Source organism: Hypanus sabinus, chromosome 9, assembly GCF_030144855.1.
Source record: "Hypanus sabinus isolate sHypSab1 chromosome 9, sHypSab1.hap1, whole genome shotgun sequence".
In the NCBI taxonomy this organism is placed as follows: Eukaryota; Metazoa; Chordata; class Chondrichthyes; order Myliobatiformes; family Dasyatidae; genus Hypanus; species Hypanus sabinus.
In genome coordinates, this window is record NC_082714.1 from 38,320,314 (window position 1) to 38,335,779 (window position 15,466).

Sequence of the window (15,466 nt, forward strand, 5' to 3'; positions counted from 1 at the left end):
CGTCCCTTTGGAATACCCTTTTCTTTGGGATGCATGTATCCTGTGCCTTCCAAATCACCCCCAGAAACTCCAACCATCACTGTTCTGCCATAATCCCTGACAGAATCCCCTTCCAATCAACTTTGGCCAGCTCCTCTCTCATGCCTCTGTAATTCCATTAACTGCACTGTAATGCTGGTAGATCAGATATCATCATCTCCCTCTCAAACTACAGGGTTGATTTCTATCGTATTATGATCACTGTCTCCTAAGGGTTCCTTTAAGCTCCCTAATCTCTCCTGCTGTCAGTGCAAAGCTATTCTGAGATTGGGACACTTTTGTTCCAAACTTTTCATCCAGGGAAAACATTATCTCTGCATCCAGCCTGCTAGACCCAATAAGAATTCTCTTAAGTTTCATTGAGATTTTTCTGCTCTTAAATCTGAAGAAACATCGGTCCCGTCAACTCTGAATTTTCCTTGTATGGCAGATCAATAGATTTCTAGCTCTTTACAGAATTGAGAAATAAAGGTATACTGCATGACAATAACATTGTGATATATCAGTTAACTTAATGAATAGCAGAGCAGAGTCTAAGGATATCATCGCCTGGTCTGCCGATTTTTAAAGTTTTTTGGATCCAGTTCACTTCACATAATGTCAAAGAAAGGCTATATGCATTAGTTACAATAAAGTAGCAAATTCAGGTAATTATCTATGATGCTAAAGGACTATCCTCCAAATTGCCAATGCCAAAAACAATACTGGCATTTAATGGAAAGTGCATTTCGGCAAAATAATACCTTGTCAACTTAAGATCATTTATCAGAAAAGTGAAATAAGGTAATATTGGTACAATACTGGGTACCATTTGCAAGCCTGCACTCTGCATATTGTTGCTCAGCTTGGGTTATGACAGGGCCACTTAATTTCAGATGTTACGTCATTGGTTCAATCATGGACAAGTGAGCAGAAATCCAGAGGAGAAGGGAGAGTGATTGTTCTTGACAGAGTGTGGAATCAAGGAGTCATAGCAAAATTGACAAATGAGAATCAAGCTAAAATTCTTCACAGCTGAAGATAGTTATGACTATTGAAAGCCATCCATTTCAGACGCAGCATGATGCAACTGGAGTTACTTGGGATCGTATCCTAAGCTGATCCATCTTCAGCTGTGTCATCAATGAGGCCCCTGAAGCATAGTTAGATTACTGACCTAAAATCCATCTCTTAAGGGTACTGATGCATCTCCTGAGTGTCCTCAACATTTTCTGTGTTGTTATATGATGGTTATTGCTTGCAAATTTTATTTTTTAATAAGATGAAATAATTTTTTTTGTGATTTTCTTCACTTCCTCAGCCATTACTAATCCACTACAGATCCTGGCTACACAGGCGACATCTTCCTCACCTGTAGTTGTGAGCAAGCAACTTGTCACAGAACTGCAGCATTCAGCTTCATCTGTAGGTGAGCCTGAGGCCAAGCGACCTAAGATGGAAGAGTCAGCTGGATCAGGCTCTGGTCTTGCTGTGATCACCTCAAGTCCACAGATACAGGGTACCAGTGAATAAAACAAACCTGAATCAAGAAACAGGTTACATCGGCAAGGATGTTCTTGGTTGTTCCACAGGAAAAAAACAGAATTCCAAGGTGCCAAACTCATGGGAGAGAGGGGGAAAATAATGAGCCTGTCTTGAACTGAAGCTCATGTTTTAAATGAGGAAACAAGATAACTGATTGTAGGATTAAGAGTGGCTGAGATGGAGAGTACATCCATTTCCATAATTCTGGCTTTGTTGTTACTTTACAAGCCTTAATTTGAAAGAAAATGTTCTGCAGAATTAGTGGGAGGGAAGCAGATGACTTGAGTTCCTCAGTACAGCAGTGGGATATTGCCAAGCACATAACTTGGTGATACGGAAATAGGACTCTGTAATTGTGCTGACATAAGTACATAATTACTACAAACCTTATGAGTACTGCTGAATTGCCATTTACATGTGCACGTGGTCTTTCCAAAAAAATTGAAGTCGAACATTGCAGCGCCAGGTTATTGTGAAGACATTTTGTGCTCTCACCTGGTGCCACAAAGTTCAGCTTGTTTGTTCTGCTTGCATTGCACTTTGCAAAACTGCATCCTTGGTGTGGCTCACTTGGTGAAGACCACAACCATTCTAACCAAGAAACTAGTTGTTTGGGGGAACAGATGCGGTGGTTCTCTTTGACTGAAATTTATCTTTAAGTGGGTAACTCCTACTATTGTTAAAGCCTACAATTTTGAAGGGCAGGGTATCAGGTGATCCTGGTTCCTTACACTTCATGTCATTAACACAAAGATAATTATCTCCTCTTGAGTTGTCAAACCACATTATTACCCCACAGTGAAGTTATCTTAAGTGCTCGTTTGCCCAAAACTCTGAAATAGAAACTTGCTTCATAAATTACTTTCTCAAACTTGCAATGGTGTGTGAAAATATTTCAAACTATATAGTGCCCCACTAATGACTAGCAAAGCAAAATCTTAATTGTTGAAGTAATTTAGTGAGTTGTAAAATCGGTGCTGTAATTGGGATCATTGAGAATGGGCATTTAATCAGCCATGGACATCTGAATATTTTAATGAAGTTAGCAACATCTGCTGAAACTGACAAGATATGTAGGAGTGATTGGGTTTTTTAAAATGTCACATCAAATTATAGCAGATAGATTCAAGCTATTTATATTGTTCAGTTAATTTTGGATTTATTCCCTGTATTAAATCTAATGAACCACCTGTAATTGATCCAGATTGTTTATGGAATTGGCCTCTTAATTGCATCATTGTGTGTAAAACAAACAAAATTATTACTCTACTCTGTAAAAATAAGACGTGCAAATACCTTAAGATATGAAATTGGTGCAACAAATTAATTTGGGCCTAATTGATCACAGTATAGTCTGCTTTTTGAGAATATTATTTGTGTACCATATCAGAAACATTAATGGTGTGGCATAACTTGTACAAGATTATCAATTGGCCTAAGCTAGTGAATTGTATTTTCCTACTAAATTTCTAATATACTCTTTTCTAAAGGTTGCATTTCAAAAAAGAAATCGATTTTGTTTTTTACTTTATGCATCACAACCAGTATGTATTTTGTGCTGCTTCTTGACCACATCTAGGGCAAATTTGTAGGTATTAGCAATATTGCCTGGAAAAGAATAATAAGTGTAAGTACTGTATATATACTTTGAGATGTCCAAGACTTATGCGGTAACAAGGCTTAAATAATAATTCATTCTTTGGGCAGACTGGAGTAACATTGAGATTAGTGGAGATATGTACCCTACCATCCCTTTATGAAACTGCATAAACAAAGGCGTGAAGCTACATTTTATATATTAAAAAATAAGTTTTCTAAAAATTTTATAAACTAGTCTTTTGTCAATTTTGAAGAATAATCTAAAACCAAATTGGCTTGGCTTTCATCTTCTTCATTAGGCAGTCAATCTGGCATCAAGGTTGACTTAGTTCTACTCTGGTTTTGTGGGTTTTGAGATGGCTAATGAGGTCAATGAGAGAACCACAGATTTGTTCTACAAATAGGGCATAATGTGCATATGGGGTGGACAGGTATGTAGTTGCGAGACGGTATATGTCTTTCTGATCTTTTGCAGTACATTTGTGTTCATCCAATTTATGGTTTATGGTTCTTGGAGCCATCCTAACAGTTTCTGCACTTTGAGTGATCGTGAGCTTGGGATTTCTTCGTGGGGATTTATTTCTTCAAGGAGGCTTTTTTCCCCTGTCTTTGTGTGATAATCACTTCTCATCTGCTCCATTAATAAAGGACATGAAAGCATGTAAACAAATTTGATAGCACTTTACATGCTCACAATTAAAGTGATTAACTTTGGCCAGAAGCTTGTATAATGAGAAAAAAATGTGGGGTTTATGCAAAGAGTGGCATTGCAGGGCCTCTGTGGTGTTGCAGTATTTTAACAGCGCATTATGGTGGATACAGTGGAACTCCTTTACACAAAGTGTATTACCTCGTTTCAGAAATGACCCTTAAGAATTGAGAACCTCTTGTGGATTTGTGAACAGATGTACATAGAGGTTTGCCTTGCCTTGTTTTAATAGTTTTCCTCTGTAAATATGATCTGATGAATTTGAAATGAATACTGGACCTTTATGCAAGGAATTTTCCTCTTTCAATCTGAAAACTCTTCATCCCCACAGTTGGAGATGTGAAAAATATAAGTGAAGTTTGTATTCTTCCAAGCCTTTGTTTTCCTCATTTGGTGTATCCCTGGTGGTTATAACAAGCATTTCTATTCTCTTGAGTTGCAATTCCGCAGCCCCCTCTTTCAACCCTTTAAATTCTGGAATTCCAATCTTAATCTTCTGGTCCTAATTTTAGTAATAATGTAAAGATATTTCAGAACATTGAATTGAAAAGATATGGTTAGAAAATGGTTGGATTTGTATTTAAATATTCAATGTGATTTTTATATCTAGGATTCCTTAATGTCAGAATGCAAAATCAAAATTGTTAAATGGGGCAGTTATTGCCTATTTTTATTTAAAACTCCTTCTGTTATATAGCACTGCAGATTAATTTTTAAAAATTGATATGGGTAATTAAAATTATCAGAAAGAAAATGCCATGTCTGCTTAAAAGGTTACAAAGCAAAGCTGTTAAGTGAAATATATTTTTCGCGATGTCTATTTTTCGTCATTCACAAGAATGCAGCCCCCATACAATAGAAGAGCTCTGATCTTGTTTTTTACCCATCTTGATGTGCAGCACTTCAAAGATTTCACCTTCCAGTAAATTAATTTTCTTGCACTTGCACCCTCCTTTCCTAGATTACCCATTTTGACCTTTCACTTCTCACCTGCCTATTACTTCCCCTTGGGTCCCCTTCTCCTTCCCTTTGTCCTCTGGTCCATTCTGCTCTCCAACCCTTGAGCTTTCCCACCCACCTGGTTTCACTTACCATTTTCCAGCTAGTCTCCTTCCCCTCTCCCCAACTTTTTTTTTATCCGGGCATGTTCCTCCTTTCAGTCTTGAAGAAGAGTCTTCAATCCAAAATATCAACTATTAGTAATTTCTATAGATGCTGCTTGACCTGCTGAGTTTCTTCAACATTTTGTGTGTGTTGCTTTAGATTATTCTTGTTATTCTGACTCAACATCATGTTTATCTCACAGTCAATTCAAGTAATAATGTTTATATTCCAAATTATGTTAGGAAAAGTTAGGAAAAGTGGCCTGTTCACATCTTCTGTGGTAAGACAAAGACTGACTACAATTAGATCTGATGAAATTGCTTTTTTTTTGGTTTTCTTATTGCAACACTATGCTGCTTTTATATTTCTAAGCCCCGCTCATAACATGGCGATTATTTCATATTGTTAAATCTTAAAATAATCAATGGTCTGAGCTCAACAGCACTATTATTGCAGAACAATATTACTGTTGTCAGTAAATTATTCCACGTTGCTTGAAATTCAGTTCAACCAGGTCCAATGTCTATTTTTAAGTGTATTTTAAAACTTGAATATGTGTAACTGCAGCAGGATTTATCTGGAAATTTAGGTCACAAATTTACATTAAGTGTAATAAAGACATCTAATAATAGTGCTGCCAAGGTAAGTCCCAAAATTCTTGAATTGTTAATGCACCTCAAAGAGTAGAGGGTAGAGAAGAAAAAAGAATGACATTTTCTGAAACTTGGCATGTTGAAAATAATTTAAAAACTATTCCATTTTATTATATGAATTATAAAATCTAGGTTTGACACTTTAATTGTTTGAATATATTTGTTTGGAACAGTTTGCAGGTAAAATGTAGGTATCTAGTTCAGTGTTCTTTATAGCAGTTCATTTAATGTGGGATGACTCCTACAGATTTTAGGATGAACTGTGAAAGGAAAAGATCAGGGTATTGCTCCCTTCCCTTTATGAAGAGATTGTGTCCTATTACAATCATTCATTAATTGGTTATATTTTATACAATATTTAAACATTACCTAAAAGATATGCACAATATAAGAGAAATAGAGTTAACAAAGGTGTTGGTGCCTTTAATGCAGAATGGTAGGAACATTTCTAATTTAGAATTCTGACAGTTGCTGTTCTTCCAGGAAGATTAATTTGTCTTTGCTACTAAAACCATCAGATAATGCCAAATCCCAGCCATACATCAGTTCCAGGATACCTTTGTGGTGACAGTGCTACTATCTAGACTTTTAACATCTGGTGAGGTATGGCAGTAAAGATTTCCTGGGTTAAAACTCCTTGGCTCTTGGTATGTTTGGTCCTACCAGGTTTATTCCTGACTTGGAAGTGGGGAGTGCTGAAGTCCTTTGAAGATGACGGGGAAGGAATAATTGGAGTTTAATTTTGAATTCTCTAATATTGAATGTTAGCTATCAATACAAGATTATTCATATCTTTATTACTGCAGTGCACTTCCATGTTATCTTTCTGAGATTTTTGGCTTTGGTAGGGGCCTCTCTAGATCTCAGTATCCCTAGAACTGGACAGGTCAGCAACCACCCTTTACTCCCATCACATAGGTGCCCTGTGAATTTCTTTAGTGGAGCCAGTTACAAAGATTATCGCCAGCTGCATCATCTCTTTTTTCTTGTCCTTTGTGGATTTTTTAGGTCATTATGTCAAAATGAGCTTGAAATCTATTAATTGATCTGAATTTTAAATGGTTGCAAAATTCTGGCAGGTATCATTTAAATATTAACCAAATTTTCTTCATATTTTTGAAATGAAGTTTGAAATACTGACTTTTTTTTGGAAAGTTCTGTACTCTTTGCTATTGTAACACATTCCAGGAACTGTGTGCAGTAGGGAGATTGGAAATGGACCTATTGTGCTTTTTATAGAGCTTGTTAATGGTTCTCTATTATAACTAAACATAGCAGATCATGCAATGATCTTGAATTAGTAAAAAATATTGACAATAGGAAGCATAGGGAAGTATATGTGGTTTATCCTAGGGCAAAGTTGCGAGCTTTGAATAATGATTTTGCTCTTAGTCTTTTATGCTTTATCTCATCAAGCACTGACTCAGTTTAGCAAGGGCGTTGTGTAATACTTCATTTTCATACTGATGGTTGTTATTACCTAGTATCTGGTGGGATAAAATTGCCATAGCATATGTGTTTTTCAGTCAAGTACTTCGGGCAATACATCATGCTTCTGTACATTTATGTTCACTGGTACTGAGTCTAGTCACAGTATATCGGCAGCAAGCACACTAGCAGAAGGCTTTAATTCCATTACCATGGTATGAAATATCTCAGAATACCTTATGTCAAGGAAAAACAAAAGCTTAATGAGATTGAGGGAATTATTGAAATCTGTCTTTGTAAATATTGCGCAAGTTCTCAAATTACAATAAAATTTGATGTAATGAGAAAGATAGAAAAAGTGATTTGGCATGGTTGGACTAGCTGAATTTCTAGACTATTGAACATTACTCCTAATAATATCCAAGCACATTTATATATTTTTTATTACATATTGTACAGTAGTGTAGTAAATTTTCTGGTGAGCATAAAGGGAGCTGGAAAGATACTAGCACTCTGAACACCAATTCCAGCCATAAAACTACCCAAGTTCCTGATCACTAGCATTCAAGATCTTGGCCCTGGCCATGCTGTTGATCCTGGGCTCTGGCCAATCAGAGTGCTGCATTTTGCACTGCCGGTTGATGACTAATTAGTCAGCCAGACCCTGGAGTATCAGTATTTCTAAACAAGTGAATGCTGAGTTTGTATCAAGTAGGAGAGAGAAATGGTACTTTTCCCCTCATCCTGACACCTAGGCACATTTACTTTTTAGAGGAGAAATCTGGAAATGAAGACACAAGCTGTATTAACAAGTATGGTGGATATCTCCACAAACTTGGTTCTTCAAGTTTTGTTGGAGAATAGCTCTTCAAATTAGTTTGAAAAGCAAAACAAAATATTGAAAATTGGAACAGCAGCTACATTTAGTTGCATTGGAATGAGCGCGTTTGTAAACCATGTTCAAACCTGATAAAAGCAATTTCTTTCTGTAGGAATATTCTAACAATTTTTAAATAATTTTGAATATTAATCATTAATGAAAGCTTTATGTGTGTGTATGTGTATATATATTATGCATACGCACACACTATACACACACACACACACACACACACACACACACAAAATCCAATGGAATTGTGTATTTAACACTTTACCCCTTTTAACAGTTGTTGGATGGGGGTTTTTCTGAAATGATGTCTTGCAGAGCAAAATACTTGGCTTGTCAGAAAGACAATTTTTTAAAGAGATTCAACACATTAACAGGCCCTTCCGGCCCAGTGGACCCATGCCACCCAATTATGTCCATTAAATTGACCATTTCATCAAGCCTTTCAATGAAATGAGAAAGTAACATTCTCAGTCGAGACTATTTGCTTTATTATGCATATATGAGGCAAAAAGCAAAAATAAAGTCGATAATATTTGAACTTTTTCTACATTTGATGTTTAAATTAATAGTGTAGGTTTAAATTTTGGTATGAACTCAACAATCAAAATGGCATTTGTGCAAAATAACTTGTGCTGATTCTTTGATTTAATGTAACATAATTTTTGGATCATGTCATTTAATTGTAGCACATAAATACTAATTTTTCAAAAATGCTAGGTAACAGAGATTGCTATCCAAAGGAGTCCTGAAGCAGCCTACACCAAATTGGTTAAAAATTACCTGCTGGACAGTTATTGTTATATGGTCACTTAATAGGTTAATTAAATATGTTTTCATCTAAACTATTTTGCTCACTGTGTGGGTCACCATGGAGCATTTAATATTGTACCGTAAATGTGGATTGTGTATATATAAAAAAAACTTTGAAGAATCTTTGATAGTATTTTTCTTTAAAAAATCCAAAATTAAGGTGTTTTCATTTCATTTCTAAAGGACAGTAATATAACGTAACTGTTTCACTTTATAATATATAGTTATTCATTGGTCTGTAAAATGGATGCGTAACTCCAAAAATGCACCTTTTCCATGACAGTCAAAAACATTATTCTCACAACTTTAATACACATTTTCCCCATAGATATTAAAAGCAGAAACTTGTATAAAAATACTTTAAAGGGAAGCGCAACAACTTATGATGCAAAACCTGTTAAATCTGATCGTTTTTTAAATGGCCCTAGGGGCATGGAATATCTTTTTTCCAATCACTGCTGCAAAATCTGGTTACATAATTGGATTAGATTTGAATAAGTTAAGGTAAAAAAAAGGTAACTGAGTCCTTTTTTGATTGCTCGCGATTCTGCTGATTGCATTACAGCTACTTTTACTTTTAATACATTTCTAATTAGCTACATGGATTTTTAAAACAATACAAGTTATAGACAAAGATGGACAGTTTTGAAGGTCGGACACCTCAGTTGAGTATTCAGGTGAAGTTTATTGTCACTGCCTATACGTTTGTGGGATTGAATGTAAAGAAATATTTACAATTTCAGGAGAGATTCAAATTGCATTAATTTTGTTGTAACTGACTGCTACTTCAGAGGATCTTTTTAGTAAGTTGCCACATGACATTGTGGTAGAAATTGTAGATGTTATGAACCAATGAAGATGAATATGATCCTAGATGTAGGTATACTGTGTGTATAAATAAATAAACAAACAAACAAACAGATAAGTAAAATAAAAATGAATATTTTGACATAGGACAAGATACTTCTCCTCCTCCCCCCTGCTCCACAACTCCTGATACTCCATCCCACCACCACTCATGCTAACTTGTATTCAAATCCATTCTCAATCTTTTTTTTTCAAAATTCAAATTGTTTGTTTGAGCTCATGGAACTTAATTTGAAAACATCCTGAAGACTAAAACGGAGAACTAATTATTTTCTTCACATGATTTGTGTCTGTTTGTGACCCACATCTGTTATATGTATTCAAGCACGCACTTCATTACACAAAAAAAGTTCTTTGGGTTGTGGTTTAAGTTGTAAAGAAAAACAATGGCATCATGCAGAATCACCCATGTGCATTACTACTTCATCTTGTGTACACTACTCCTGTACCAACAAATAACCACATGCACTATCTACCTCCCAAATAAAAATTTCTCACCTAGTACCTTAGTCTTTCACCTGCCAAGGAGGCAGTTGAGTGAACTACTCTGCGGTTATGCATCAACAGGTTTCACCTCCCTAATGCTTTCTAATAACAAGTAAATTCAGGCAGAGTAGACCTTCTCATGGCTTAAGCTTGGATTAAGAATTGTGACTTCTTGCTTTGGTTTTTTGCCGCAATTCCTTCCTGAAAATTATTGCTGTATTTGTCTGGTTTTCTTGGTTGTCTTTAGAATCCCCTGGTAGTTTATTCTTCCCTCCTTACATCTCCACATTATCCAAATAGTAACAACGCATCTCATGTTATTTAAAGACAGCAGTGAGTGATCGGTTGAAAGCTAATGGTAAAGCTCAATCAGAATGAAAAAGGCAAAATGCATCTTGGAAATGTGCAATACTTAAAACATTTAGGAGGTAGAAAAAGAAATACTCATTCGGATATAACTGTTGTAGCTTTCTTACCAAAAATGCCTAACCATGATGAATTGTTTCTATTTAGAAGCTGATATGAAGAATGGTAATTAAAATAGTATACAAAATGCTGGAAATGCAGTATCATTTACAGTTTCATTATTGATTTCCAGCATCTGCAGAATTTTGTTTTACCGTGCTGATTAAAATACTTTTGCAGGTTTTAAACTGTGCTGAAGGTTAGGTTTTTATATATAACAATATGGGATAAGTTACAGATAATAACTGCAAAACAGATTTCTTCTCATTAACCCAGTAGAACAGTTATGTATTAATCTCATTGTAAACTACTCAATTTACTTTAATAAGTACTTTCCTATCCAATTTTCATATGATGTGTTTTTCCTAACTTTATCTCACTGAATGTTTCAGTGGTTTCATATCTAATCAGCAAGACTTTAATGCATTTCCTTTATTTTCAAGCTAAGATTCTCAATCTTCTAAATTGGAATGATGGAACAGAGCACTATTTATGTTTATTCCATTTTTGTGATGCCACACAAAAGAATAGTGACTGACCTGTTGAAGATTAGGTCAGTTTCAATATAGTTGCTGCAAGTAGTTGATTTAAAAGCAAGCACAACCATGTTTGTGGCGTGCCTTTTGTCAAAACGAATAGCTATAGGAGAAGGATGCTTCCATATACCTCCATGTCCAGATTATTCAGAATATCAGCATAAGTTTGAACCTAGCATCCCATTTTAAATATAACATTTATCAGTATTGCATTGTTCTGTAATAAAATCAAAATCCATTACAGTTTCTCATTGGGCCTGTTGGAATCCAATTATAATTGCAACATCAAGTGCTCCCAGTGACTTTAATAGAAGAATGAATTCCTCAGAATGACACTGAATCATCAGCAAGCCCTTTTCCAGTCATTTAGACTATCTGTTGTAGCAAGTGGTAACTGGATCAGGTTCTGCTGTGATGTTCCACATCATAAAAGTAACTCAACAGTGATTGTTGTTGCAGCATGCATAAAGTATGGCCACTGGAGAGTAGCCTAGTCCTGTGGATCCATATCAGGAGAGGAGCAGAAAGTAATATCAGTAAAGCAACCTAAACGTGTTTTGATTATTTGGACTAAAAACAGTAATGTAACTTTGAATCCAGTTTTTGCATGCTGTACATAATAGTCAAGGAATTCCTCTGCATTGTGTAATGATATTACACAGCTGAATAGAGTGATTAATGTCTAAAACTTTTAAAGCCTCAAAAAGATGTATATGTTCTGCGGCAATATTTGATGAGAGGAGGTGGAATGTCTGAATTTCATACTTTGAATAATCATTTTGGATCTTGTTTCATGCTCTGAAGTTATTTTGATAATATCCCAGTGTTTATAACAATGCAGTATGTACAAAGCAGATGCACACTCAATGGTAGATTTAGTTTTGAGGAAATAACTAAGCAATCACAAGATAATTGGATTGAAGGAGCATAATATCAAATTTGTGTGAAATTGAGAAATTAAGTAACAAGATTCTTTGCTGTTTTGTAAAATTATTGGGTTCTAGAGATTTCTTATTTGTTTAGGGTATGTCCAAAGAAGAAGTTCAGAACACTGCTTCTCTTTTCCCTTCAATTATTGAGGAAGCATATTCCCAATTATGCATTTATATCAAGGGCCTGTGCAAGAAATTCATGAAATATATTTTATCTTTTACAATCTGAATATATGAACTGCTTTAGATCTTTACTGTCTTCTCTGCAGCCTCTTCTTAAAGAGATGAGGAATTTCATTTTGATGTCGGTAGCCAGTAGCACTGACTTTTTTTGTGGCACCTCAACTTGCGGCACTGTGGAATTGAATGCAAAAAAAAGCATTAATAACAGACAACAAGCACCTGCTCGTGGATGGTCCGTGCTTAAGAGGCACTACTGAGTGTCAAAAGATCCCACTGAGGCAGTTTGGCACTTATTCTTCAGCAATGGAACCAAGTTTGAATTTAGTATACAATGGATCTATGAACATGACAAGTAAAAACTGTTTTTAAAACAAGAAATTTCTGTGGATATATTTACATTTTATTCTGGATGTATGTTTAGTAAGGCTTAAAGAGAGAGGAGTCATTCTGCTTTTATTAACAGCAATCTGAATGTGATTTTAATGTAAATGAGGGATGTTAATGACGGGCTAAGTTTGAAAGTTTTTTTTATTTTAAGAAAAGGCACTGTTTTTTGTGTTTCCTATGATTATTATGTTTCTGTTTATGGTTATTCACAATATCAAAAATGGCTGCAAGGCTGGAGGGGAAGTTCACTGATATTCTTCAGCATTGGTTTTTAATGACCATTAAGAATATGTATTAAAGAGTAATCTTTACATGCCTTTCCTGTGGTGTGTTTTCCTTTATATGATTCTAGGCATTGTGAATTGGCTGCTGAGGTGTAAATGGTGAATTATTTGAAAGTAGAAATGTTGCAGTATTTATATAAACACCAGCAAAATAACTATCAGAATTGGATTTATTGTCACTGGCATATGTCATGAAATTTGTTTTGCGGTAGCTGTTCAGTACAATGCATAAAGTATGCCATAAATTATAAGAAAATATATATATATATATACACACACACACACACACAGAATTAAAAAGTAGTGCTCACAGAGAGCAAAAATAGTTGATGTTCGTGGGTTCATTGTCCATTTAGAATTTGATGGCAGAGGGAAAGAAGCTGTTCTTAAAATGTTGAGTGAATGTCTTTGGGCTCCTGTACCTCCTCTCTGCTGGTAGTAATGAGATGAAGTGGTCCTGGGTGGTGGGGGTCATTAATGATGGATGCCACTTTTTTGAGGCATTGCCCTTTGAAGATGCCCTCGATGGTTGGGAGGCTACTGCATTTACATTCTTCTGCAGCTTTTCTGATCCAGTGTAGTGACCCCTCCATACCAGGAGGGGGCTGCCACCAGTTGGAATGTTTCTCCATGCTGCATCTCTAGAAATTTGCAAGAGTCTTTGGTGACGAAATCTCATTAAAATCCTAATGAAATATAGCCACTGGTGTGCCTTCTTCCTAATTACATCAATATGTTGGTGCCAGGGTATACCTTCAGAGATGTTAACTCATCAATTTGAAATGGCTCACCGTTTCCACTGCTGACCATTTGGTTAGGACTGGTGTGTGTTCCTTGACTTTCCTTCCCAAAGTCCACAATCAGTTCCTTGGCCTAACTGAGTGCAAGGTTGATATGACACCACTCAACCAGTGCATCTCTCTCACTCCTATATGCCTCCTCGTCACCATCTGAGATTCTGCAGGTAACAGTTGTGTCATCAGTGAATTTATAGATAGCATCTGTGCTGTGCTTAGCCGATATGGTCATGGATGGAAAGAGAGTAGAACAGTGAGCTAAACACACATCCTTGCAATGTGCTGGTGTTTGTCAGTGAGGAGATGATGTTATTTCCAATCTGCTCTGATTCATGGTCTCCCAATGAGGGAGTCAAGTTAGCGGGAGGAACAGAAGCTGAAGTTTTGAAGTTTAGTGATTAGTGCTGAGTGGATGTGGTAAAGAAAGCACTGTTTACATCAGGGTGAATGCTGGATTGATGTAATAAGTTGATTGGCATTTGACACCATAGGAAGCTTGATTAATGATGCAATAGTTCCACAGAATCACTGCAATATGTAGCCTAGTGAGACTTCTGCCTATTACTTAACAAGTCAGTTAAAAACAATGGAGGTGTATTTCTACTTTTTAGCACATGATTCTTAGCCAAAAGGTTCAGTATGACAATGCTTACTCAAATTATGTTTTACACATGATGAAAATCTTCATTTCTGCTCTTTCAGACAGTAGGTTACAATCCCCAATCACTGTATTCCCTCTTACTCAAAGCATTATTGCTTTGCTTAAGGAAATAGGACCTTCCTATTCACCCCATTTGAGCCTCATAATATATCTCTAATTCTGTCCTAGAGAGGGGAAAACAATTTTCACTTATTTAAAAGAAGCCTCACAACCAGACAACATACTTGCAAATGTGTGTCTCTGCCTGCTATCTTTCTAATAATGGAATGACCAGAACAGTCCACAAACTTTAACCATAGAACACTACAGCACAGTACAGGCTCTTCAGCTCTCCATGTTGTGCCGACCCATATAATCCTTTTTTTTAAAAAAAAGTACTAAACCCACACTACCTCATAACCCTCCATTTTTCTTTCATCCATGTGCCTGTCCAAGACACTCTTAAATGCCCCTAATGTTTTAGCCTCCATTACCACCCCTGGCAAGTCATTCCAGGCCCTCACAACCCTCTGTGTAAAAAAAAAAACACTCTAGTGTTTCACCTAAACTTCCCTCCCTTAATTTTGTACATATGCTCTCTGGTGTTTGCTACTGGTGCCCTGGGAAACAGGTACTGACTATCCAAACTATCTATGCCTCTCATAATTTTGTAGACCTCTATCAAGTCCCCTCTCATTCTTCTACGATCCAACAAGAAAAGTCCCTCTCTGCTAACTTTGCCTCATATGACTTGTTCTCCAAACCAGGCAACATCCTGGTAAATCTCCTCTGCACCCTCTCCATAGCTTCCACATCCTTCCTATAATGAGGTGACTAGAATTGAACACAATACTCTTAAGTGCAGTCTCACCAGAGATTTGTAGAGTTGCAACATGACCTCTCTTGAACTCAATTGCCCTGTTAATGAAGCCTAGCATCCCATAGGGCTTCTTAACTACCTTATGAACTTGTGGAGCGACCTTAAGGGATGTATGGATTTGAACCCCAAGGTCCCTTTGTTCATCCATGCTCTTAAGTAATTGACCATTAATCCTGTACTCAGTCTTCTGGTTTGTCCTTCCAAAATGCATCACCTCACACTTGTTCGGATTGAACTCCGTCTGCCATTTA

General features: G+C 36.2%; 1 protein-coding gene across 1 annotated transcript in view; it reads left to right on the forward strand.

Moving 5' to 3' along the window:
- Nucleotides 1-12,931, forward strand: part of foxk1 (forkhead box K1) — a 157,339-nt gene extending 144,408 nt beyond the window's left edge. The window contains exon 9 of the mRNA XM_059979486.1: nt 1,340-12,931. Coding sequence (XP_059835469.1) covers nt 1,340-1,551 — 212 coding nt within the window. The 3' untranslated portion in view covers nt 1,552-12,931. The remainder of the gene's footprint in view (nt 1-1,339) is intronic.
- Nucleotides 12,932-15,466: the final 2,535 nt, after the last annotated feature.